The sequence below is a fragment of the Anastrepha ludens genome, chromosome 4 (assembly GCF_028408465.1).
Source record: "Anastrepha ludens isolate Willacy chromosome 4, idAnaLude1.1, whole genome shotgun sequence".
NCBI lineage: Eukaryota > Metazoa > Arthropoda > Insecta > Diptera > Tephritidae > Anastrepha > Anastrepha ludens.
This window is the reverse complement of record NC_071500.1, coordinates 113,912,912-113,940,874: the sequence shown is the minus strand read 5'-3', so window position 1 is coordinate 113,940,874 and position 27,963 is coordinate 113,912,912. Positions and strand designations below refer to the sequence as shown.

The following is a 27,963-nucleotide window of genomic DNA, read 5'->3' as shown; positions in this document are numbered from 1 at the left end:
ATGCAGCGTCGCGTGTCGGTGGCCAGCAGCAGTGACGGCAGTTAGCGCCATGAAAAGTGTGTGTTGTTGTTGTATGAGAGCGCAAAAAAAGGGGTTGGCTTTGGAAATATTTGTGTGGGCGCATATACATATGTGTACTGTTATAAAGTGAGCATGTGAGGCGAAGGGGCAATGAATGGTAGAAAATGCCAACCTCTGATGGCCACAAAATTCTCCCCTTTTCGGGAGTTCATTTCATTTATTATAGTTGTGCTATTCCACTATAGTTTTTGTTTATTGACTACTTTGTTGCTATTGTTGCACGTGTCGGTATAGCATTTTCATTAAAATCCCTGTTTTTTCGTTTGTTCAGTTCTTACTTTTTCCTTTTCATTTATCTTGCATTAGCTCCCAGTCTGATAGATTTTATTAGCCAAATGTGAAAAAAGAAATAGTTTTTATGTGCATGCATATGTATGTATGTATGTATATATGTGTATAACTATAGTTGTTGTTTAGATTTTGAGCCAACAGGTCTTACAATAGACTTCATTAAAATGGCATCGTACCTTCACTTTTTCACGTTGCTTGTAGCGCCAAAAAGAAAACGATATAAAATCATCGTAAAGTGCGCTTTAATGATCAGGACGACGAACTAATGCAACTGTCAAGCGCATTTATCTGTTTGTTTGATAGGGTGAACGCAATTTCTGAAACTACGGAACTGGAATCTTGCACAGGCGAGACTCACCATACAGCTAAAAGTTATAAGACATAGATTTTCGGGCTAATATCAATTTATAGATGGCATTAGCTTACTCATTATTTTAACTCAAAAACATAATCATTTATGAAAGGCTTACGCTAGCAGGAGCGCTTTACAAACATAAGCTTATTAGCTGACAATTTTCATATAAACTTTTGATGTCTTTAAATGTTAATAGAGGTTAGTCTCCATCTAGTATCGGGAGCTAGGGACCAAAAGGTCTATACGTGGCCTACTGTCAGTCGGGTAAGCCTAACCTTTGCTTCCATGGGAAATAAATATTCCACAACGTACATATCTCGCATGCCAATCACTGTGCGCGAGAGACTAAAATACACCTATCAGAGCAACGAATTCCAACGAAAGCACTTGCCGGGCACAGGCGCTTGCGAATAATATTGAGACTTACATACATATAGGGCCTTAAGATATGCAATGAGATGAAGAATTAAGCAGATAATTGGCGAAAATTTCTAAGGTATAGTGTTACAAATGCAAATGCGGTAGTATATATACAAGTATGTATATTTTGTAACAACTATTCAAGGGTTCAAGCATAAAACACAAGCTGCCACAGACGAGATAAGTGCCAAAATTTGTGAAAAATTGAGTTAACAGTTGTTAATAAATTACAAAAAAGGGAAGGAGACGTCCATATAATTCGAAGATACTGTTCTGGTTGTCATGATCAAAGTTCAAGATTATGTGGGTCTAGGAAAGCCAAAATATTTAACAAAAAAAGTTATTATATTTTGTTAAATGTGTAAATCCCAGCCACACTTTTGCTTAGAACGCTTCAATAAAGCTAATTGGAAGTATATTTAACTACATTCATTCAGCTTGTATTTATCTTTTAACTTTAGTACTGTCGCACTCATGAAAAGTGTAACGACGACCCACAAGGACCGGAGTCGGCCACTGGAAAAGATCAGCGCCGGCCCCCTTGGGACCGGGGTTGCGCTCAACGTGTTGAGGGAAATATTTACTCATTCCATTGATGGAAAAATATTCATGCATCTTTTATTTTTATCCGAACTAGATTCTAAATATTAAATAGGCCACCCTGCGCACTTTATACTTTTTAATTTTGATTGCTATATTTTCGATAATTTTTTATTTCGATTGCTATTATTTTCTTCCCAATTAAGTTTTCAATAATTTTTCATGTACATTTTTTTTAAGTGTTAGTGCTGGCGCCCTCAGCCTTAGTTTTTTATGCAAGGTATAAAGTCCCCAGCTTAGATGAATAGAGTAACGCCCTTACGTGATTATTATAATATTTGCCGCGCTTTTATTTTATGACATTTGCGCTAATGTAATCTATGTATGTATGCAATCTAAGCCTGTTGTTATTTATTTCATAATAAAATTTTGTTGATTCTTTTGTTCTTTTGTTCTTTTTGACTTGTGCAAAAGTTTTTATTATTTTCCGGGGTGAAATTAAAAGTAAAGCGATTTCACTTTAAGATAAAATTGAATTTTGTTTAATTTCATGCGATTAATCATGGAAAAAGATTTATTTGCCAATAAGTTTCAGTCCATCTGTGACTTAACCCAAATACTTTCAAATGCTACTAAATATAATTCTTAATGGTTTACTTCTTGGGAGGTCACAATGAGGAATTTGGAAAATATTCAAATGGAGTTTAATATTCAATTTTCCTGATTTTCGTGATTGTTTAAAAAATATTTTACAACGTCACGTTTCGATTAGCATTTCTTTAAAGTAAACAAGCCATTCAAATTACACAAACACAAGCGTGCGTGCACATATGCATGTGTTTTTAAAAGTTCCTCGGTGTGCTTTTGTAAGTTTTCGCCTCAATTCCGTCGATTGTGCCACCGAACAGCAGGTGATTCACGCTGAGCGCCAACAAAGTATTGTGCATGGTTTGTGGAGGCAATTAAACAGCCTAATAGGCAGTGATTTCTTGCTTCAAATAATTAATTGCTTTTCAACACAAGCAAAGCAAGCGAAGATCAGCGGAGCCTGTGGCGAGTTTTCGGGCGCTGCCACTTCACACTTCATTTGTAGGCAAAGTACTTGTGTAAATACTTGAGCGCTCACACATGCATATGCTTTCATTGAACAAATAAAACGAAAAAAAACACTTTATTTATTGAAGAAAAAACAACAACAACAAATTGCAATGCATGTGTGCGTATATGTAAGTCTGTAGGTGGCAGTAATAAAAGTCAACGAAAACAGCGAAAACGTGCAAAGTTTATGTAGTCTCACAATCTCCAATGCCGCAACATGCCAGCGCTGATGCAATGCTAATTTACAGTCCTTTTATTTTTTCTATTTTTCTTTTTGACTGCCAAATGCCAAACAATTCCACCACACGATTCATTAAAACTCTTCTCGCCGTTTCCCCGTTTTATTTTCCTTTGGGGTGTTTATTTTACGAGATATGCCTGCTGCACATTACTTTATACACGCCACAAACGGCTCGCGGTGCATAGTGAAAGGGCAGAGCGCAGCCATGCAATTCAAGCAGCCAAACAACTCATAATTCGATGTAATTGCGCGCATTCAAACAGACTGTCGAAAGCCGGTGAAATGATGCGCAGTGTGTAAAAGTAGTTTAGTGTGAGTTCGATTGCAGTTAATAAACTGGTGCTGTATACTAACGTGGCACAGCGGTGCGCCTATTGATTTGGGATTCCTTACACTTCATTTCCGAGTACTCCAACCGGCACTGAAATAATTTAGCTGCATCCAAGGAGTGATAGCGCAGAGGTGGTGAAGGTGGCATCGCGCCTTAAATGGCTAGCAAACGAAAAGCATTCACATGAAGCACACCCACACACACGCATATGTACTGCTGCATGTACTCGTGTTTATGTGTATGTATTTGAAGTTAAACGTGTAAACAGCTTGAGTAAATAAGCTGGCTGGCAAAAGAGCTGCAATGAGTAATCGGTAGTCGGCTGCTAAGTGCTTAAATATATACGGGCATGTGTGCTTCACGAAATATTCTTATATGTGTGTACATAAATATGCATGTATGTGTGTCTTCTTCCTCCCTGGCACTTCATATTTGCATTCCCACTGCCTCGTTTTTCACTTGAAGTGCTCACTCCGATGTGGATTCTGATTGAGCATTTCACTAAAAACCATTGCTGTGGCATTTCGCGGAAGTGCGTCTAACCGACAACGTATTTTCCCACTGCGTCCACCTTAGAATAATATCTCAATATTCACAAGCAATTAACACAAACTGTAACGCATTATTACACATTTAAATAAACCGAAAATTCTCCTCACATGTGTGGCATTGTTGTGCAGCAAAAGAAAAGCAAAACAAGCAGCGCACAATCGAATGAATGCCAAGAAGCGCATCTCCACAGCGTTGCACTCCACTTGCGATGCCTTCTTATGCTACCTGCTGAGTAGTTTTCGAACTCATTTACATTCAAATAATAAATTCTTTTACAAATATTTACAGTCCATCGCTCATTTGCATGTTTTTCTCTTTTATTATTTAAATTTTTAAAATTTTCATAATTTATGAATTTCGTGTTTTTTGTTATTATGTTTTTCAGAAATGGTTCTGCGGTACTGTGAATCGCCCTCGGTCGGTACCTGCTGCACGTACAACATGGAAACGCGCATGGCGCTGCAATCCCGCATCCAGCTGGAGAAGCAGTCCAGGGAGCAGATCACGAAAATGTCGAACGCATTGGCGGCGAAAGCACAAAAATTTAATTGTAAGTAGAATAATTTCAATTTGGCTGGCAAAGATAGTTTGAAGAAAAATTATGTAGAACAACAAAAATGTATCTTTAATTCGATGAGACTATTTTCAAAAATTTAGAAATAAAAGATTGCAAAAATCGTGGTTGGGGTGCTATCTTAAGTGCTACCTTAGGTATATCTTGCGATGCATAGAACAGAAGCTGCTATGTGGAATCAGGGCAGAATGCTTATTTGAAGGCGAACAATTGTCAGTAGGAATTATCGGGCGTCGTGCGTTTAAGTTGTAGCGCTTGCCATACTCCAATGCAAGACCACCCACACCCATTATTCCTACCAGTTGCTTGTCCGGAACGGCTTATTTGTGAATAAAACCTTATGTACAGCTACCCTTTATATCTGAAAGTCGTATACCGTGAAGTCCTGTGATCCGTCCTGTAGTTTGCAGCTCGAGTTTCGTGGAGCTCGACAATGATTCTGTGACCGGCGCGATAGCAATTGATCAAAGAGAGCAGCGGATCCTATAGCAACTCGCCTGATGGTCTATTTTAATATTGAATGTCTGGTGGCACTTAAGGGATAGGCTTATGCTTAGCACATAGCCAAGAATCGTTGTGAATTGCGTAGGAGCTGTAGGAAGACTGGCCATGACTAAAAACGTACACCTTTATCTTGTAACGGGTACAATGATATAAAGCCAAAAAGGCATTAATTAAGCTGAGTATTTCTTAATCGATCACATGAAATACACAAATACATATACATAGAACGCCTTCAGTCATCATCTTCAATTCCTTTTGTCCCAAATTGAACTATTTCCATACAACTATTTCCATACAAACACAAATTCTGCACCTCCAAATCCATAAGTTCCAAATCTAAGGAAGATGTGGTCAGCTCCATGGGTAAAATGACGAGTTATTCTATAGCATGAGTGCATTTCTAACCTCTAACAACAGAACCTGAAGAACGCCTTGTGAACTTCGGGACGCCTTTAAATTGTATATGTCAAAAAAGACCCCTCGAAACTTCATCTTTCGTTAGCCCTTCCCGCAATGGTTGGATATCACGTCTTCTGCTATGGTTACTCAGACTACCAGGGTGTATCACGTGGAGGCGAGAGTAGGGATAGAGGTTGTAGAATGCTGATAGCTGCTTCTCCCAGTTTATGAAATTGAATTTTCAAGTGTCGCAAATGTTATATTAAATGTTAGATTATATAAAAGTGGTATTCGGCCCATTTGTGGCTATTAATTGGTTTGCCAGTTCAATCTTACCTCACCTACACATCCTAGTCTGAGCTGGTCTAATCTAACCTATACTACGTTGATTTTTATTCTGCAAATTGCCATCCGCAGGGTCGGGGTTTGTTTTAGGAAACACCAAATGATAGGAAAAGTTCTTACTAATAGCGGTCGCCCTTCAAAGCGAATGACGAATCTCTGAGTATATTTTTGCCATGAAAAAGATTCCAATAATAACCAGCTGCCGTTCGAGGCGGCATAAGACTGTAGGTTCTTCCGTTTATGGAAAAGCTTCAAGATGCAAGCCACAAGTAGGGGAGTAGTTCGGTCAAGGTTAGGTTAGGTTGGATTGGGGCACACTAAGGCTCCAAGCTCCTTGTGATGCCGCGAGGCGAACTTGTCCTTTTCTCTCCCAAATCCAAGGTGTATGTACTTTTGAAATAGATCTTCCAATTCGTTAAGAAATTTTCTACCTAAAACGGTAAATCTACGACTGAATAAAGCAAGACAATGGCTCAAGAGGTGCGAACTCGTCTCTTCCTACTCCTCACCTAGACAGATTCTACAGAAGTCAAGTGCTTGCGCGTATCTTGGAGCTTTACTCTCTAGAATGTATTTCTCGCTTTTCTCAGAAGTACTGGGAAATAAAATTAAAAAAAAAAAAATAATTGGCGCGTACACTTCTGTTAGGTGTTTAGCCGAGCTGCTTCTCCTATTTGGGGCGTGGGGCACAGAAATAAATACTATGGTTCTGGATTTACGTTAAACATTTTCATGGATATTTTAATGCTAATTATAAAAAATATCTGTCATCTCCCTACAGAGACGTTAATTTGTGGTTAAATGGGCGTCGGAAATTTCATAATTTTCACTAATTCAGTTTCGAGTTCTCCACTTAGAAAACCAAATGAATTTTAAGGCACTCAAATAACAGCAGCGCATCATTTTTCAATTAAACAAATTTTAGCCTTAGCTGCCACTACAGAAATTCAAGCATACAAAAGTATACGGCTGGGTAATTTTCTATGACACAATTAACTTGACACCTACTTGAATCGAATAAAGATAGATGAGTGGCGAAGGAGGGTGCACAAAAAAAATAAAATAAAATAAAGGGTGTTTACATACATGCGTGAAATGTGAATGATTGCTTAGCCTAGCACTGTACAAATCTGTTGTATGTCACATGACACGTTGCTGCCACCAATACACGCATTAGTAATAAGTCCGATATGAGGGCCCCTCCTCCAGTTGCACCACGAGTAGCTGCCAAATGAAGCGTGCAGTTAACGCACGTTGCGCATGCGGGAGGAGCTTGTAGTGCTTGTACTTACATAAAAAATATGTAATTTGTTGGTGTTTGTGCTTGCCGCTGCTGCTTTATGCCACATGGGGTGGCGGATGTCGAGTTTTCCAATTACTTTCACTTAACGTCGTCAAAGAAATCTAATTTTTCGTTTGGACACAAATAAGCATAAATCAAATTTAAATCGCTTAATAAGCGAGCAGAATCGTTAACGGAAGTTCCGAGCAGTTATGGTGAAATGTGTAACTAAGTGGTGCGCTTGCGCTCCGCAAGCATCCGCAATCGGCCGTGACTAAGTGGATTTGATTTTGATTTCTTCTGAATATAACTTTTTCTTTGTAAATTACTTTTATTGCGTTGAGCAGTTTTTGCTGAAATACATGTTTATTTTAGATTGCTTTTTGATGAAATTAATTAATTGCATTTCCTTTCCTTCTTTATAGCCGTCTTCCGTAAATTATTGAGCGAATCCAAAGAGGAGTTCCATAATATGTTCACACGCACCTATGGCGTCATCTATCAGCAAAATTCCTATGTTTTCTCCGATTTATTTAATGAATTGGAAAATTACTACACGCGTGGACGCGTCGATTTATTGGATGTGATGGATAAGTTCTTTAACACACTGTACCAGAAAATGTTCCAGGTGTTGAACGGACAGTATTCGTTCGATGAAAAGTAAGTAGTGGTAAATTTAAATTCAAGTAAAAAACTAAACAAAGCAGGCCAAGAGCGTTTTCATAAAATATTGAAAGTAGGCAGCCATGTTTCAGAAGACGGTTAGAATTTTCCCTTAAGAAAATATTTCATCAGTAGATAGCAATTTTCGAATGCTGGTTAAGAAAATCCGTTAAGAATCCGCACTGATATCAAAATCTGAGCAAGTGCTCCCGAAGTACATTCATTGTCGACTAGTATTAGTGATCTGTAGATGGATCGCCCTTCTGCTTCGTCGGCGCCTGGTAGCAAAAGACGGAGGTATTTAATTTAAATCTCACATAGGTTTTATCGAATCTTCCGTCCATAGCAGTGAGAAAAAGAGCTTTACTTTGTAAATTGCCTTTATCACAAAGGTTAATAGATTAACAGGCTTGGCCCATGACAGTACTCTACAGCCGAATTCTGCCCGCTCATTTTACATGTATTTACACACTCGTCCAATCAGTAATTGTTCAGACGGCAATGAAGCAAAATGAGCGCAGGATGTGTTGATTTTTTCGCATATCACCAATAGAATCCTAATTTTTCGTAAACAAACCGCTGTACATCTCCATCAGTCCATCAACTGATTCTTTCAAATTTGCTGAGAGTCGGCTAGCATTCTGATGTTGGCCAGACCTCGCGTGCGTAGGTTCGAATCTCCGTGCATGAAAATGCAAAATAATAGAAAAATTTATTTTCTAATCGTAGTCACCCCTCGGCAGGCAATGGCAAGCCACCGAATGAAAAAGGTCCTCTGCCATGATAAAGCTTCTCATGAAAAACCATTTGCCGGTTGGAGTCGGTTTAAAACTGTAGGTTCTCCCTCTATTTATGGAGCAACATCAAGATGCACACCATAAATAGGAGGAGGAGCCCGGCGAAACACCTAACAGAAAAGTATGCGCCAGTTATTTTCATTTCTTTTTTAACAAAATTCCGGTTTCATAGGTATAGGTACATCTGATACATTCACATTATCTTGGGGATCAAAAGTATGAATGAAAAGAAAAGCCAATGACCGCCGTTACTTGCTTTGTGTGGTTAGAGCATTTAAAAAATATATATATTAGCTTTCAAGAAAGAAAATAGGATTCGACAAAGAAGATACAGTGAAGCAAGATAGCGATAACAACTCATACGATTTGTTGCACATTGATTCTTAGTTTTTTATTTTTTTTAAATGCACTCAACCTCTCAGTTTAACCAAAAGCCTTGCCACGCACCAAAAAATCTCACAATTGGCTTAAGTTTCAAAATGTGGCATGTAAAAGTGCATGCACGGCTGTGTTTATGGAGGAAATGGCGATGGCCAAGCTTGTCACCAAAAGTCAAGCACCATGACAAACAGCTTGAATTACAACTTTGATTAGTAACCTTATCATGCATCACACAAACACAAGTGAGGCTTCGTATAAGAATATACAAATGAATATACATGCATACATACACACATACATACACACATATTATAGTAAACATGAATTGAAGGGTCAAGTTTTTGCGGAAGCAGCACTTGTAAACACATAAAAGCGTTGGTCAGCCAGTTGGTGAAAGACACATAGAACCGCAGCAACTCGTGTTACTCACGCGTGCATTTTGGTCTACCAAAGCATTTAAAATTTTGCAAATAAAGCAGAAAAGAATACACAGGAAGGCAACGAACGGGTCAAGCACAGCCGGGCATATTAGAGTGGCAAGAAACGAGAAAATAAATGTTTTATTAAACAAATACAAACAGCGGCAAAAAGGAAATATAATACGCATACACACACATGTGCATACATACATACATACATACTGCAAGTAAAATGTACCCAAAGAAAGAACAGAAAAACTGCGCACGGTAAGCTGTTTACAACGAATTTGTTAAAAGCCACGTTGACACTTTGGCACATACGATTACAAATGCACCCACACACGTACAAGTGCAATAGATGTACGTAGGCTGTCATGAGCAAATAAAAGCGAAAATGGCCAGCAGCACAGCGACTAGGCCAACAAGCCGTGTCCAAGCGATGCAAAGCACACAGCGACTGTTACGCGCACTCACCTATACATGCACACACAAAAAAAAAAACAAAAACATGCATTTATCGCTTCGTAATAAAATCGCACAAAGTTTTCGCCCACCCATTTGGGGCCCTCCTCAATTCTAGTTACTGGGAATAAAAGTCTTACAAGGCAGACACAGCACGTCGAGAGCAACAGTGTATATACATACATACATACATAGCATTTTGGCCAAAATAAAATCACTAAGAAACCAGCAGAAATTCACGAGTGGCAAGCAGTGCAGACTTACAAGTGCCGCATACTGAAACTGTTATCCCAGTCGCTATGTGTTACTCTGTTTCACACCTCCCACAATTTGCCCGCCATGCCCACGTTTGGCGTTGCATGTAACACAGAAGCGACAATGTAACAATAACCGACTTGATTACCAGGCCTTTAAGTTTAGCTGCATGCTTTTATTTAGCTTATTATTGTTATTCTGTGCTTTTTTTGTATTTTTGTGAAGGCGGCGTTTGCCAAAGGGTTAAGTGCAACGTTTGAATTTTTTATGCTTTGCTTTGTCAATTCATTTGTTTTTTGTTAACTTAGGCGCTAGAATGCTGTAGGGTACAGGATTAAATGAGACGTGGAGACATTTAAAATTCAATAGGGATGAAGGCAAATGGCTGGAAGAGCTTTCAGGATATGCGCAATTAAAGTAATTGTTGAAGAGCCGGTTCGAATAAATAAATGGAGGTATTTCAGAATGTTTTTATTATAGCAAGCGACTTTTTAGTTGTTGGTCAGTTTGGGGTGATACCAGCACAACTCAGCAGTTGATCCTTTGTTGAATTGTGCCAAATATAGATAACAAACGCAGAATCTTCAGAATTTAGTCTCATACTTTTAAAATAGAGAATTAACTTTATTTGATTATTTTTTATTATTTTTATTATTTACTTTAATTTATTTAATTAATTTATTGGTGCTTTATTATGAACCGGGAGTTTCTCAATTAAAAAGCCTCTCTTGAGAGGAGTTCTTCTGGATGGTACATCTGCTTGTTTTTCACATGAGACTCGCACTAAAGGCTATCTGTCGGATAGTGTGCACTAGTCATTGTTTCTACGAAGTGTATGACTTTGGGGTTTTAAATAAATACCATGCGAAATACCAAGTGAAAGCTTTGAAAATGATAATATAACAGTAGCCTACAGGAACTTAACCAACATAACACAAAAAAGTTGATAGCAAATAGAAGGTTTTGTTGATCTTTTTTTCTTTTTTGGTTATTTTTTTTCACTGCCATATGTGACTCATGGCAACCATGAGTGCATTTAGGTTAACCGAAGCGGGCCGCTGGAGAGAAAAAACTTATGGTCATGCTAGTCTATTATTGCGACAAACTCAGTTAATCTCGGTGAGAACTGACTACATCGTCCCAACGGTAACTTTCAATAGGAATTTTGCCACTCTCTTTCCAACTAAGGAAGAATGGAATAAGGGATTCTCTCTAAACAACTTCGACACTACAGTCTATACGGATGGAAGTAAAATGGGCTGCGGTGTTGGAGCTGGTATATATTCTCATAGACTTAAAATTGAGAAATCTGTGCGTCTCCCTAATACCAGCAGTGTCTTCCAGGCAGAAGTACTGGCAATAGGGGAAGCCTGTAGGCTACTAATCGCAGATTTCTCTTTTAAGGGTAATATCGCTATTCTTTCGGATAGCCAAGCTGCAATCCAGGCACTGGGTTCGGCCACAACAACCTCCAAAGTGGTGGAACAAAGTAGGAATAGCCTCACCATCTTGAGTGAAAACCATAAAGTTACCTTAATCTGGGTCCCGGGACATCGGAACATTAAAGGTAACGAAAAAGCAGATGAACTGGCAAGAGGGGGATCTGCCATGAATAACGCTCTGGCAGAATCGGTACTCACACCATTAGGTGCAGTCAAGAGCACAATTTCCCTAAAATACCTCCGAATCGCAGACTGTAGGTGGAAAGTCCAGACGAAATGCAAAATTAGCAGAACGTTATGGCCCACGTACAACCTCAAGTAATCGTCGGCATTAATAAGAATGAAACGACGGAACGCCTGGAGACTACCGGCAGTCCTAACTGGCTTCTGGTCTATCGGAGAACAAGCAGCCAAAATGGGTATCCCTCACAATACATACTGTCACAGTTGCAAACAACCGGAGAAAAAGGAAACCATCTTCCATTTCCTCTGTGAATGCCCTGCCCTATGGAAGGACAGAATGTTAACCCTGGGCCAACCGCTGTTCGAGAATCTCGAACAACTATCTGGCTTAGACGATAACAACCTAATAAGGTTCCTTAACCGCACAGGCTGGATATAGTTATGCTGTAAATAACCATTAAACAAGTTGGTAACGAGGATGTGGCAACAAAATGGCGCGGAAGCGCTAGTTGGATTCTGGAAGAATCACCACTTTAACCAACCAACCAATGTGACTCATTCAGACTTCCTTCCGCTGCGCCAAACAGTAAACAATGGGAAATGTTATGTCAAAATAGATGAAGCCTTTACCAGAGAATATTCATCGAAAGGTACAGGAACTGTGAAAAAACCACTCGTTATCATCACGGCAATCCAGCGGCTCCCGCATCTAAACTTCTAAGCGCCTATTTGATCAAACAACCACTTAGTCCCGTTTCACAAGCGCGACTCCAGTCAACAATATTGATAAATTTGGAAAACTTTTCCAACAGCAGATACGTGAGCTTGCTTTTGCACCCACCAGCGTAGGCATTTCATTCCATTATAATGCTCGTAAAGTCTATAATTCCTTCGTCTTCATTAACTATAGATCTTACATAGAATAGTTCTCACGAATTCTGCCAGCGCTTCATAGTCTAGAGAGTCTTTCAAAAGTGACGCCTAGATGTCAGTAGCGAATATTTTCTAGATGTTACCTTTTTTGTGTCATCTTTGACATTTATCAAGTAGACAAAAGTATAATTTTGCACGATAGAAGAACGCGTTTAAATGATTGAAACTTATTATGAAAATAGTCGATTCTTAAGAACAACATTTCGCAATTTTTTTGTTTTTTTCGGTGGAAATAATCTTCCGCATGAGTGGACAATTTAAAGGCTGGTAAGAAAATGTAGAGAAACTGGTTTTGTCAAAGATCTTTTTCTATCTGGCAGACCAAAAGCTGGACGTTCTGTCGAGAATATTGCTTCTGTAGCGCAAACTGTTGATGAAACAACTTCAACATCGATATATCGATGTTCTCAACAATTATGCATTCGCGAATCTTCTGTTTGGCAGATTTTATCTGCAGACGAGCTGTTGGTGAACATTCAAATGTTGGCATTTTTCACATATAATTGTCAAGAGCCGTATTTTGAATAAAAATAGTGAAACCTGAAAACTCTAAATTTATTTATTTTATTTATTAAATTATTTATTAAAAGAACCATCTAAGCGCGTCTTTTAAAAGAACCGTTTTTCCCACATCGTCCACGTTTCTGATTCATACGAAACGTGGGGCACGATGAAGGGGACTTGTTGAGTGTGATTTTTTTCATCGTGTTGGCGCATGTTCAGCTCCTGTTAGCAAACGTTTTTTCTCGCTTAATCGCCAAGTCGACGTTGGTGGTGAGTGAGTATGTATCCATTACACAGCGGTGTCCGGAGAGTGGTTGTGTTGTTCAGCGCTAGACTAGCATTTATTTAAATGGCCCGAAATGGCCCTACCCAAACTGAAGAAAAGCGAGAGTTGTATATTATTATTCTGCAACATACAATAAAATTTGTTAAAAACAGATAATTATTTTCATTAATTTTAAAACCAAAGCGAAAAGTAATTATTTTTCTTATATTTCAAACATAACTTCTTTTTTTTGACATCTTTCCAGATTCCTTCACTGTGTCAGCGAACACATGAAGGAGTTAAAACCCTTCGGCGATGTGCCCGATAAACTGGCTGTGCAGATAAAGCGTTCCTTTGTAGCGACGCGTACCTACTGGCAATCGCTGCACACAGCAGCCGAAGTCTCCAAGAAGATTATAAATGTGAGTAGCAAATAATATTGTAAATTAATTGAAAACCAGTCATAGACAATTTACTAACTTTCCTTTCCCGCCTTCAGATCCACCTCAATGCCGATTGCACGGCCGCGCTCACGAAAATGCAACACTGTGGCGCCTGCAAGGGCTATGCGGAGAAACCGTGCACAAATTACTGCGTTAACGTGATCAAAGGTTGTCTGCACTACGTGAACGAGTTCGATACGGAGTGGGAGAATTTCGCGCTGGCCATGGACAAAGTCGCTGAACGTTTATTGGGCTCATTCAATATTGTGATGGTTGTCGAGCCGATAAATATCAAAATTTCCGAGGCGATTATGAATTTCCAAGTGAGTTGAATAGCCTATAGAATTTTTTCGAAAACCAATCTATACAGTTGTGCATATGTAGGTGTATACGAGTATGTGTTTAGCAAAATTCATTCAGTCATAAAGTTGAAATCAATTTAGAGCGTTGAAACCGAAGGCCATAAAAGTGTTTCGATAAATGCTATGAATGGCTGTGGCTCTACGTGACGATGTGGTTTTTTAAGTACGTCATAAAAATCATAACATTAAGATTTTAAGGAGTTGACAAATTTCAAAGATTTAGTTTGATGGCGAATTAAAATAAGCATAAGTAAATTAGTAGTTTTCTTATTGAATTTTTATTGGCCGTAAAATTCTGTGCAAGCTTATAAGTTGAATAATTTGGAGAATAATAATTTGCTTATTTAGACGATGCCATTATGGCTTATGCGAAACCTAACAACGCGTTAAGAGTGAAACTAAATATTCACTTGTAAGTGGCTCGGGTTTTATTATTTCTTATTTGTCTACTTCAACATAGTCTCATTAATAACTTCTCATTGAGCGGAAATAACAAGCTATAAAAAACTCAGAAACAAAAAAGTTCAATAAATTTGTCATCTTTTCCAACACTCAAACTTCTCGATAATTAGTTTAGAAACACTTTTTTGAAAGGAAAATTTAGTACTTACTATTTAGAATGTGTTTTCTGAGCGAAATGGTAACTTTAATCAAAAAAAAATTACAAGTGTTAGGAAAAAAGATTTTTTTAATCGGTAGGTGGTTTTACTACTTTTAAGATATATTTCGACCTAGGTACCAGGTATATACCTATGAAATGAGACTTTCAGCTATTAGTCCATAGATGTCGCTAGGAGTATTTTTAAATCTTCCCAAATGTCTTGACTTTTCGTCTAACATCTGTCTACAACATTCAGTTCATTGTTTGTTACGTTTCATACAACAATGCATTTTTGTCGCTCTTAAAAATGTCGAATTTCGTGCCTTCAAACTACGATTTGCGAACATCGTGAAACCACTTGTGAAATGTTGCTCTCCCGGTTCAAAAGGAAGTCTTTTTTGCATCGAATCGTTACGGGTGACGAAAGATGGGTGTATTTTTCCAATCCCAAGCGTGAACGATCGTATGGACCGCCCGGCCACAAGCCAAAAACAACGACCAAACCAAATCGCTTCGGCCGCATGGCAATGCTGTGTGTTTTCTGGGATCAGCGTGGTATGATTTGGTACGAGCTATTAAAACCAGGTGAAACAGTTGACGGTGCACGCTACCAACGACAATTGGCCGATTTGAACAGCGCTATACATCGAAAACACCCAGAATATGCCGATCGGCGTCACAAAGTAATTTTTCTTGGTGACAATGCACCGCCACATCAAACAAGAGCGACCCGAGAATTGGTGGAGACGTACGATTGGGAACCGCTGGTGCATGTGGCTTACTCACCAGACTTGGCGCCTTCCGATTATCATTTGTTTGCATCGATGGGCCACGCACTTTCCGAGAAGCGCTTCAATTCTCACGAAGAAGCCAAAAAATGGCTCGATGATTGATTTGCGGCCAAAGACGGCCAATCTTTTTGGCGCGGCATCCACAAATTGCCTGAGAGATGAGAAAAATGTGTCGCTAGCGATGGTTATTATTTTGAATATTAAATTTGTAACCATTATATATAGTAAATAAGTATACTGTCTGTTCAATAGAAATGTGACCACCATAATTTAGGAACTATTTGACCAATTCGATTCTAAGAAACTACATTTTACGGGCTTATAAAATTTATTACACTCAATATATTCAATAAACTCTAAATCTATAGTCAGCACCATTAGCTGTAATGGCTTCACATCTTCGGGTCATACTTTGTGTTAAATTCTCCCCAAGTTTGGTCGTCCATATTTGTTTTCCTTTGAGTTATTGCTTAACTATTGCCCAAACATTTTCTAGGGTTGACATCAGGCGACTGTGAAGGCCAGTTCAATATTTCAATACCATTTACTGCTTCCTTTCAAATACATCCGGATATAAAACTTGGGATCGTTGTCCTCTCGTAAGATCCAAGGTTTGCTAGTTCTTCGAAATATCTTTTCAGCTGATGGCAATGATGCTTTTTGGTAAATTTTGTGCATCAAAGCAGCATTCAAATTGACGGTAAACTCAAATAAACAGTCAAATCCTTTTGCGGAGAGGCAGCTTCGAAAATGAACCTCAACTGTAGGCACTTCGTTGAAGTTGTCGATTATCAGCAGTACATCAGGACCGACGTATGCAACTATTCACCCAAGAGGAAGATTCATCCGTGAATATTACGTTTGCCAAATTCCATTCTGAATTTTCCTTAGCCCATGCGAGTCTTTTTCCAAGGTCAATTCTGTGCTTCAGAATGTTGCATCTTCAGCACCTTAAAAGCTCTCCAATAGTGTCTTTGGATTCACCAACACAACTTTTTCAAAAAACTATTTTAGCTTCACGCAACGATAAGTTTGGCTTTGTCACAAACAAATCGATGATCTTTTGATCTTGCTTTGGGGTGGTATTTTTTTTTTGTTGGTAGTAAAAAATAGTCATTTCAGTCTGTTTAGTTTATTTTTGGTGTAATGGTTTAGACATCTATGAAGAGTAATTAAGAGAGGAGATAAACTAATGTCGATCTGTAATCATTTCATAATAAATTTGCGGAAAAGTGAATTTTTTCCTATGCAAATTCGTTCATAACTTTCAAAGCGTCGGTGGCATTGGTAAATATTATATGAGAAAAAATAGATAAAAATTTGTGTGATTAATATTTTGGATTTAAATTCGGCAATTTGTAAATGCGGGACGGAGGCCATTGAACATTTACAAAATACAGTGCACTCGCGATAACTCGAACTAATTAAAACAGGCGCTGTTCGATTTATCGAATTTGTTCAACTTATCAATTGAGTGTGCTATGTTAAAAAAACAGTCATCGATATCGATTTTTCGATCGATTGTTGAAAATGGAAGCCAGTAGAAAATTTCTGTAGTATAGTTTCGTTATACGAATTACATTTTGGTCCATTGGCTGGATCAATGGTGTCACATTCGGCGGCATAAACATAGTTAAAATTAAACCATCCTCGCACTTTAATTCGATTTCTTTGGGATGTGATGGGGCATTATCAATTAGAAGAAGAGCCTTCTCAGGTAGTCCCCATCTTTCAAATTTTTTCTTACCTAAATATTAAAGTCATTTAACTTGGTTAAAACAATTGTTTTAATTAATCTGGATTTTACCTGCGGCACGAACGAATTATGAAACCAGTTTTTGAAAATCGCCGAAGTCATCCAGGCTGATTTGGAATTTTTGTACTCCACCGGACAGTTAAAATTTTTGAAAACTCGAGGATTTCTTGCTTTGTCAATAACGAGAAGTTTAAGCTTATGGTCGCCGGTAGCGTTAGTGCAAGCCATAAATTGCCTTATCTTTCTTTTTTATAAGACTTATGGTGGACTTGGCTACCCCATATTCCTTCGCTAGAGAAGTAACACTACGTCCACGTTTAATTTTGTTAAGGACTTCAGCCCTCTCTTTTAATGTTAAACACTTCAACCTTTTACGATCCATTACTCACGTGCACTGATATACTACAAATGACAAATTTAAAGCAATTTGGTCAATGCAAGATGTTGTTCCCAGAAGACTAACGGGATATTAACGCCGAAATATTCATATGGACAATACACTAGTATACATATAATTTATATACATATACTATTACATATGTATCTATGTACAAAATATACATGTTTTAAAAGAATGTGTGTACAAATAAATTTGTTTTTTTGTTCGAGTTATAGCGCTTTTTTATTGTTCGAGTTACAAAGAAGTCAATAGGGGAAAAAATGTGTTCGAGTTAGCACGTCGTTCGACTTAGCGGCTATTCGAGTTACCGCGAGTGCACTGTATTTTTTTAAATATCAAACAATTGTGTGTAAAAAGGTGGTGTGATCTCTTAGATTAACTTTCATACTCTTCCTCATGCCAAAGTGCTGCGTAATAATATAAATATAGATTAAGTGAGGTTAGTTTCGTATACAAACGACTCACCAAAAAATTAACCTCAATTTTCTTACCATTAGCGCTAAGCTTTATTAGGTGCTATCACAACTACTTGACGCACGTGGGACGCAAGCAAGGGCGCGTCATGGTAATTCATTGGCTGCAGCAACAACGACTTATTCAGTCATCAATGTGTTAGCGCTTCTGCCACTTCAAAGTTCCTATTGCGTTTGCTGCTAATGACAAAGCTTTGATCTTAGTAGGTTGGTAGTGTTGGTGCGGAAATTAGTAAGAATAAAATTTATTTATTTTCGATTTTCGCTTAATTAAGATTTAAATTTATTACTTTTTGTTATTGCCTCCATGCTGCCTCGCGAGCAAGTATTTTTACTTTTTTTATTTCTTAATTTTTTGCTACTCTAGCGTAACCACCTGAATTTGTTTACACTTAATTTGCTAATTAAAATTCTTCAATCGCGCTTTCAAGTTCTCAAATTTATTGCCGAAGTCTTTATTTATATGACTGCTATGAAGCTGCCTGCACCAGGTCACTTTGAATTGATTTTTTTCATTTTATTTATATTTCTCCAATTTTAAATAAATTTTTGTTTGTGTACCTTTTATTTTGATTTTTGCTTAATTGTTATTTTCTTGCATGTTTTTTGTAATTAAATTTACATTCCACTCGTGCTGGTGCTCGTACGAGTATAATTTATAGCAAGCGGCACTGCTTTGTTGTTGTGTACTGTATGGAGAACACTAAATTTCGTAAATTTTCTTCCGTGCTTGTTTATTTTCTTTTGTCTCGCCTTCGCTTTGTATCAGCTATTTTGCGGCTTTTCTTTTGATTCTGCAGTGATTTGTGAGCCGTTTTCAACGAAAACAATCAAATATTTTCATTTAAAACTCTGTGCCGAAACATGCGAAACTCAACGAATGGAAAGGTGTTTTCAGTAATTTGGCAGCTCAGGTGTTTTCCATATGCAATTTCTGTTCAACTGGAATAATTTATTTCTATAGTACGCGCAACGGCGGCCGCCGTAGCCGAATGGGTTGGTGCGTGATTACCATTCAGAATTCACAGAGAGGTCGTTGGTTCGAATCTCGGTGAAAGCAAAATTAATAAAAACATTTTTTTAATAGCGGTCGCCCCTCGGCAGGCAATGGCAAACCTCCGAGTGTATTTCTGCCATGAAAAAGCTCCTCATAAAAATATCTGCCATTCGGAGTCGGCTTGAAACTGTAGGTCCCTCCATTTGTGGAACAACATCAAGACGCACACCACAAATAGGAGGAGGAGCTCGGCCAAACACCTAACAGAAGTGTACGCGCCAATTATTTATTTTATTTTTTAAATGAAACATTTCAGAAATTAGAATCAAAGAAAATCAAATAATTTATTGCAAAAAAAGGGAAAACTTTCACATTTTATTTTTTGATTTGGCGTCTGTGACCCTTATTTAGATTTAGATTAGAGGCTTTTCAATGAGACCTGGGAATCGAATTAAGGGTGAGCCTGGTTTATGAGGTCTAAAAATTGCATCTCTTTTCGATTTTTTTTTAAGGAAAAAATTAATTTAGCACCGCAAAGTTTTTTCTATCTTTTAATGAACATTTAAAAAGTATAAACAATTTTTGCACTGGTTAAAATAAGTTGAAAAAAATGTTTAACATAGAAATTAGTAGAGCGCTGCAACGCTGGAGTTTCCAACTGGCGTACAAGATACAGCTCGTAATTATTATCTAAAGCAAAAAATTCAAATGGATTTCTAATTATCATGATTTTTTATTCCAGATGAACTAAGAAAACTGAGAGAAATTCCAAAATTTCAACTTTTTGGAGGTTTTAAAGAAAAAAACGCCTTTCTATAAAAAAAAATCACTTCAACTTGGTATAAAAATCTTGAAAATTTTTTTTTATCTATTTTGTTAGTTCAAATAGAAGAGAATTTAATACTGAAGGGAACAAGCTATGATTCATTTCAAAAGGTGAATTAGTTTTTTTTCCTTCATGAACGCCAATTCAAAGAAATCATAAAAATGAAAAGTCGAGAAAAGAAGATAAATTTTGTACTATAGCTGTCCGGTCACAGCGTAACTATCTAACGCGCGCCTACCTTTGGCTTTGTATCTACGGAAATATTGAGAATTAGGCTTTGTGAATATTCTGAAATATATTAGGAAAAAAAACGAAACGAAACGAAACGCTTAAAACGAAAAAAAAAAATGATTTTTTTGACCTTATAAACCAGTTAGATGTTTTTATTTAATTTCGATGAAACGTATTGCGTTTTATTGCTCTATTAAAACAATTGTTAAAATGTTTACATTTGGTAAAATTTTTGCAAAGTTATTGCATAGATTTAGTACAAAAAAATATATAAATATATTAGTTTGGGAAAAAAGAAATCCATTATTTTGTCGGTAAATGGCTGTAGGGATGGATATCTCGTAAAGTATTAATCAAACAATTAAAAGTGTATGCCCCTTGTCAAGGTGAAATTTCACACTAAAAAAATTCGTTTGCTGTTTGTGGGTTACAGGGTTACAATGGAAGTCAGAAAAGAGAAAATTCGGTACATTTTACAGTCTTTTTTTATAAAGGCGAAAATTCAAGTTAGACCCGCTGAAATTGTGAATGGCTTTTATGGTGCCGATACTGCAACAGCTAATTACGTGCAATTTTGGTTTCGTCGATTCCGTCCAGGCATATTGGAAGTTAAAGAAAAGGTCGGTATGGAATTGGATAATGCATTTTGTTTTTCCCCATCGTAATATCGTCGATTTAATATATGTTTTATCTTTTGATTGAAGAATATCGGATACCTACTCAAAAAAACTCCGTTGAATCTGTCGAATTATGGTTTTTTAATTAATTTTTTACTTCTATAGAACATAAATTGATTTCAATGCTTAAGTACGATATTGAACTGTATACTCAACCTCACTTTTCTGGTAATCAAGAGATTTGTACTTTCATTGGTGTTGGTCATGGATTAGTTCTGATATTGGTACTGTAATTTCTACCGATATTGGTATTGGTATTGTTACTGGTATTGGTATGAGTGTTGGTACTGTACTTTGTACTGATTTTGGTATTGATAATGGTAATGCTAATGGTATTGGTATTGGTATGAGTGTTGGTACTGTACTTTGTACTGATTTTGGTATTGATAATGGTAATGCTAATGGTATTGGTATTGGTATTGGTGATGGTATTGTAATTTGTACTGATAATATTATTGGTATTGATAGTAATATTGGTATTGATATTAGTTCTAGTATTGGTACTGGTATGGTAATGGGATTGGTACTGATATGAGTTTTTGTACTGATGTTGGTATTGATTTTGTTACTGATATTGGTATAAGTGTTGGTACTCTAATTTGTACTATTTTGGTATTAATAATGGTAATTATATTGGTATTGGTATTTGTTATGACGTTGATATTGATATTGGTATTGTTGTTGGTGTTGATATTAATACTGATATAGGTTTTGGTAATGGTATTTGTATTGGCATTGGTATTTGTGCTGGTACTGGTATTGGTATTGGTATTGGTATTGGTATTGATACTGGTACTTATATGGGTTTTTGTACTGTAATTTGTACTGGTTTTGGTATTGATAATGGTATTGCTGTTGGTGTTGATATTAATACTGATATAGCTATAGGTAATGGTATTGGTATTGGTATTGGTATTGGTATTGGTATTGGTATTTATATTAGTATTAGTACTGATATTGGTGGGGGTGTTCTAATTTGTACTGATATTAGTATTGTTATTGGTATTGCATATAGATATTGGCATGATATTGGTGGCTGGTTTCATTCCTAAGTTTATATAATTCGCTAATTGCTTTATATATACTAACATACGTTTGTTCATACCTACATACCAACATAGATGCGTATAACTAAATTGGCTGCGGCCGATTTCCAACACTTTGCCTTAACTCGGCGATATCTCTTGTTTTACATGTAATTCAACCAAATAATACACGTACACATGTGACCGCATTTAGCAGCTCATATTCAGTACTCTTACATACATACATATATATATAATTATATATATAACATAGCTGATAAATAAATACATTTACTGACATACTCGTACATGTATTAATATTTGTGCAAGTAAGTTTTTCTTTACACTTATCTGATTTCCTGTAATTGATAGTGTTAAATTGTCAGACATTTCACTTTCGTTGCAATTGCAGCAAAATCGATTAAAACTTAGTAGGCCCACATTTATTGACTGTTGGGAGCTAACAGATATCGCGTTGAGATATCACACAGTAACTTATCTACCTATGTATGCATGTGTGTGTGTGTGCATGCTTGTAAGCCTACCACGAAGGTACGAATACGAATAGAAAATATGGGTTTACACATCCCTAAACATATGCATATACACACACATAGCAAATGCGAGTACTAACATTACAGCTATTAAACCACTTTTGCGGTTAACTTGCTGCAATCGACCAGCAAATAAGTATGTACCATATGTAACTTACTTATACATTCTTGAAACTGGATATGAAAATGCGTGTACTCATCCGTGAGATATGGCAGAGCAGCGTCGCAAGAGTGGCAAGTCGCAGTGAGGTGTCAATGAGGAGCTATAAGTAGATAGGACAGATAGCGATTAGATATATGCACGTGAATAAATGTGCAGGCATACATACATACATATATACATACATAGGTACGTAGATACGCATATTTACCAAGTACTTGACTCACTGTGGCACTTTGTCTTCTGAACTAGACTAGGCGTACCAAGTCAGTGCCCTGGGGTATGAGAAAAGTATTGCACATCTTCGTAGGTGCTTGTCTGCCATCGTGTGGTAATTCATCATATTTTCTCTATCGTTATCATTTTCCATTATTGAGTTGGGTAAACATTTTTTATTGCACTTCATTTGTTGCCATAAAATTCTCACTGCTCATATACATACAGATGTGCGTATGCGTGTATATGTATGTATGTATGTTTATATTAAATATGTATGCATGTAAATCTCGTTGAAAGTAGGTGAATTGTGGTAGGCATTATTGCACTACGTATCTACACACGGATATTTCTCACATGACCAATTCGTGCCTTGGCAAGCCATAGTTTTTTCTTCTCTGCATGAATTGCCAACATCGCAACCACGTCGCGGCTGTGGTGGGCTGTGGCTCTTTTTTACATCTCAATTTTGTTGTTGTTACGCATGATTTCTTCAGCAGCTAATTGATTTCTTCAATCAAACAATTTTAGCAGTTTGGTTGTTTATAATTTTGGAGTATTTTTGACAGACTTTTCGTTCAAGACAAATTTAGCAAAAAAGGATGCATACTTTTTAGGGCACAAATGTGTATAATTTTTAGTACTTCGTGTGATTCAAAACATAAGAATTACGTGTGTATTATCTAATTTATGCACTACAATTCATTATAATTTCTCCACTTCTCTCAATTTTTAGGAATCCGGGCAGTCCATCACCTCGCGCGTATTTGAGGGTTGCGGCCGTCCTACACTGGGCCGTACCCGTCGCTCAGTCAGTCCTAAATTCGCACAATCCACTTCCACTCATACGCAGTCGTCACAGTCATCGGTGAGCTTGAGCAGCTCCGACTCGAAAGTGATACGCAAACGCGCCACCTTGGAGGTGCCAGTCGAACAAATCGAATCCGATATTTTAGACATCGATGCCGATGTTGATGATGCGATGGTATTGCGTGAACGTCGCGCCGCCGAACCTGGCTCGGAGGAGCAGAGCGCAAGTGGCGATAAGTCGAATGGCGGTACTGGCGCTAGCGCAGGTGGTGGTGGTGGCAGTCGTCGTAATCAACAACGGCGCAAGCAGCAGCAGAGTCGCAAGAATGATGACGACTACAATGGGCGCGATCCCAATCTCGATAAATTGGTGCGCGAAATCAGACAACGTGTGAAGGAATCTAAGAAGTTCTGGTCGAATTTGCCACACCAGATTTGCAGCAATGATGAGATCTCCACATCGTCGGACGTGGATGGCATGTGCTGGAATGGCCATACGATCGATAGGTGAGGTTTAAGTGCAGCAGTTGTTTGTCAAGCAAAGCTCTAATAATCTGTTTTATCTATTTCTCAGATATATGCACCCTGTGACCACCGAACAAAGCCGCAATCCGGAATTCCCCGGCAATCCGGCGTCTACGCGTCAGACTTCGCAAGTGGCCACACAACTTTTCTACCTGAAAAATGTTATCAATCACCTGCGTAATGCCTACAACGGCCAAGATGTCGACTGGAGTGATCATGGTAATGCCAAAAAAATTGCAACTGATGCGCAACAGCTCACTAATGCTTCACATTATTTTGTTACAGAAGATGCCTTCGAAGGTAGCGGCGCTGGTTCAGGCGCAGGCAGTGATGATGAGGACGACGACGAGGGTTCCGGACTGAGCGGCGGTCCATTTACTCCGCCGCACCTCAAACCCACCGATCGTCCTTCGTTACCAGCGAACAACATCGATGATGAGGATGAGGAGGACGTGGAGGAGCGTCGTATTACGGACACCTCACACACATCGCGTCCTAAATATCCTGGCAGTTCGGGTACGAGTGGCGGTGCCATTGGCGCTGGTGATACGAACTCCATAGACGAAGATGAGGACGATGAAGGCGACAACGATTTGGATGAAGAAAAGGGCAGCAGTGGGAATGCGGGTGCAAAGACAGCGCCCAAAATGACATTGCGCCGTGCGCTGTTGTTGTATCTACTGCCGTTGTATATGGCGTGGTTTGGTGGCGTTGTTGCCGATATGCTGTGATTCGTTGTTGTTGCTATTGCTTAAGTCTAGTTGAAGGACGTGGGCAAGAATGTGGCGAAGAGGAAATGCCGAATTTCTTGAATTTTAAATTTGTTTGTCTAGTGGTTAAAAGGCGATGTGAGAATGAAAATGTAGCACGAGTTTAGGTGCGAAAGCGTCTAGCAGCCAAAGTGACGTAGAATGCTTGAGAAATGTTTAGTGACATGAGATGGCTTGAGCTGGAAATTCTTTAATTTTAGACGAGGTGCCTAGCACACTTTCAGGAGCTAAATGAGGTAGAGTGAATTTTCACTGCAAAGTAAAACTGACTACATAATCTAAAATTTATATGCTCGCTGAAAAAGTTCTGCTAAATGGTGGTATTTCAACGTTGCATGCTTTTTGGCGCAAAATAATACTTGAACTGCTTAATTTTGTGTAAGTTTCATTTAGTTTTTATCTTCCAAAGCTTTAAAGCGCTTTTAAAGTTAAATTTTAAATATCCAATTAATTTTTTTTTTTAAGTTAAATTTTAAATATCCAATTAAATTATTTTTGTTAATATTTTACAAAATTTGTAAAATCGCTTAAGAACCTTGAAACTATGCAAATATTTACATAACTCAACTCTCTTTTGGCTTAAAGTTTTTCCATATCATCTCTGAACACTTGGCTGATGCAATGCCCCTAAGAAAATGTTAACAACTGGATTTCAATACTTTAGGCAGGGTTGAATTGTTTGCATTTTCAGTGTGTAGCATTTCGCTGCAAAGTAATTTTATGCGCTTTAACATATTCAAGTCTCGAACAAATATCCTGCAGTGCAGTCCAAAGCCTTTTTGGTAATTTTCAAGCACTGAAAAACTGAAATGCGACATGAAAGCTTGCTTTTAGGCGCGAAATTGTGTGTTATACTTATTTTTTTTTGCTAATTTACGCAGAACAAAAATTGCAAGAACAAATACATTTAGCATTAGATCGGAAAACATTGAAAATCGAACTTTAAGCGAAGCGATTCATTTATATACGTAAACAAGTAAACAGTTATGAAAAGTACTTTAGCCAATAAGCACAAAGTAATAATGAATTATTAAATTAATACTTATGTACCAGCAGCTAATATTAAAATTAAAACAACAAAAAATGTGAGTATGCAGAGACGAATGAATAACTTATATGTACGTATGTATGCGAATGCTGGTGTGTGCGTGCTGCTATCTGTGCGTGTGGTATAGTGCGTGTGTGTGTGTAGTGATTATTATGTAAACTGGATTATCTTTTTATTTTCGTATTAATTTTTAATTAAAAGAACGAAAGCATTTAAGTGCACATTTCTGTATTATATTTAAACTATTATTTAATAAAAAGTTATGACGTATGGTGATGAAAAGTGTAAGACCATTTTAGGCGCAATAATAAAATATCGTGTAAGCATACAATAAACTATACATAAATATTTTCTAATAAAAATCTAATACATGAAAAATCCTAAAAACGTGGCATATATTTTGAGCTTTCCAAATTGTCGACGAATGAAATGGGTAAAGAAATACAAAAATACAACAAAAATTAAAACTGAAACTCTGTAAGCTAGGCAATATGGCACATTAGGGAAGTCTTAGAAATTGAAAAAACATAGTACTAATGTGAAAAATAATAAATAAAATAAAGGAAAAAATAAAAAAACAATAAAATAAAAAAAAACAATTTTAATAGAAAGAAAAATAAATAAATAATACTTCCATTGAGACTAAATAGAAAGCAATGTTTTGAAAACTAAGAACAAAGTAATTACTTTATATCTTTACAAATTATTTACTTTTTTAGAAAAATGCATTTACATACATTTTATTAAAATCGGCTGCTATTCATGCTTTTGTTTCTTCTTTAAACAAATTTAAATAAGGGGTATTGTTTTTTTAGTAGAAACTCTATTTTGCTGCAATAGCCCAAAGAGACAAAAGCAAAATTTTGAAGATCGAGATATAGAATTTAAAATATAATATAAATAAATCTATTTATATATATTTTTTATAAATATTTTAAAATTTAATTATTTATTTAAGTGGACAGATACCTGGAAACGGCTATATTTTCCCTGATTTTCATTAAAATTATTTAAAATGAAGAAGTCAATGTATTTTTTTTTTCAAAATTGGCATACAGTTTATTTATACATTAAAATAATATACATTTTTTATTTTTTATTTTAATCATTTAAAATGGCGGATGTACACTCAATTCTCCCAGGAAGGTCGCAGCGGGGCTTCTCAATCGGCGGGCATTGTAGCATCGGCGTCAGTGACCTGAATACAAAAACTTTTTTGTTTATTTAGGGGCGTCCATAAATTACGTGAGGTGTTTTTTTTTTCAATTTTCTGGGCCTCCCTCCCCCCCTGGTGAGATGTCGTGAGATTTTATTCAACCCCCTCCCCCATCCCCCAATCTCACGTGAGATTTTTCAAAAAGTGGGTTTCTTGTGTAAACGCGTTGGATTGTTATTGTAAAAAGAAAAAAAAGTTGCTTCGTTCTTTTATTTACGACTAGTTAAGACTAGTAATCAATATTGCTGAGAGTTATAAGTGTAATAAAAATTTAACAATAGAAGACTTAAATCGTAACTACTGCGATTAAACAAAGAATATCTACTCTAATTCAGTCCATGGAGAATCATGCGCGGTTTCAAGAGAGACTATTGGGACCAACATGTCCATATGATTTTCAGTAAAATCATGTGCTCCTTCAACTTCGTTCTAATCTAGGCACTCTAAGCCGTTGACGCTTGCGCACAGTAACTCATTAGCTCGTCTTGTGACAATCCGTGAGGGTCGCACTTTGCGGAACATACGCGCTTGCTTAGCTGGTGCAATGTGAGCTGCTCGCCTGTGCTCTGCAGCTCTTGTGATAGATGTGAAGTAAATACCGCATGTACTGTAGCATATTTTCTCTAAATCATCACGTATACTTGGGCAATAGAGATCAATAGGCGTGCTGATGAAGGCATTCAGCGGTTCAATCGGTACGCGTATTAGAAATGGAGCAAATGATTTTCCGTCATTCTCTTTAAAGTTCGGAATTGTCAAACGTCA

General features: G+C 37.3%; 1 protein-coding gene across 1 annotated transcript; it reads left to right on the top strand.

Moving 5' to 3' along the window:
- LOC128861961 (glypican-6) lies at nucleotides 1-27,221 on the top strand. Its single transcript, XM_054100334.1, has 8 exons — nucleotides 1-40; nucleotides 4,295-4,459; nucleotides 7,439-7,673; nucleotides 13,583-13,739; nucleotides 13,817-14,083; nucleotides 23,566-24,146; nucleotides 24,214-24,383; nucleotides 24,450-27,221. Exons 1-8 carry the CDS (start codon nucleotides 1-3, stop codon nucleotides 24,893-24,895), a joined length of 2,061 nt encoding a protein of 686 aa, XP_053956309.1. The 3' UTR covers nucleotides 24,896-27,221.
- The last annotated feature ends 742 nt before the right edge of the window (nucleotides 27,222-27,963 follow it).

Excerpts from the sequence above, each read along its gene's own strand:
- LOC128861961 (XM_054100334.1), top strand. The coding sequence starts at position 1 with ATGCAGCGTCGCGTGTCGGTGGCCAGCAGCAGTGACGGCA. Across the intron at positions 7,674-13,582 it reads CAGTATTCGTTCGATGAAAA|ATTCCTTCACTGTGTCAGCG; the intron begins GTAAGTAGTGGT and ends ACATCTTTCCAG. Across the intron at positions 14,084-23,565 it reads AGGCGATTATGAATTTCCAA|GAATCCGGGCAGTCCATCAC; the intron begins GTGAGTTGAATA and ends CTCAATTTTTAG.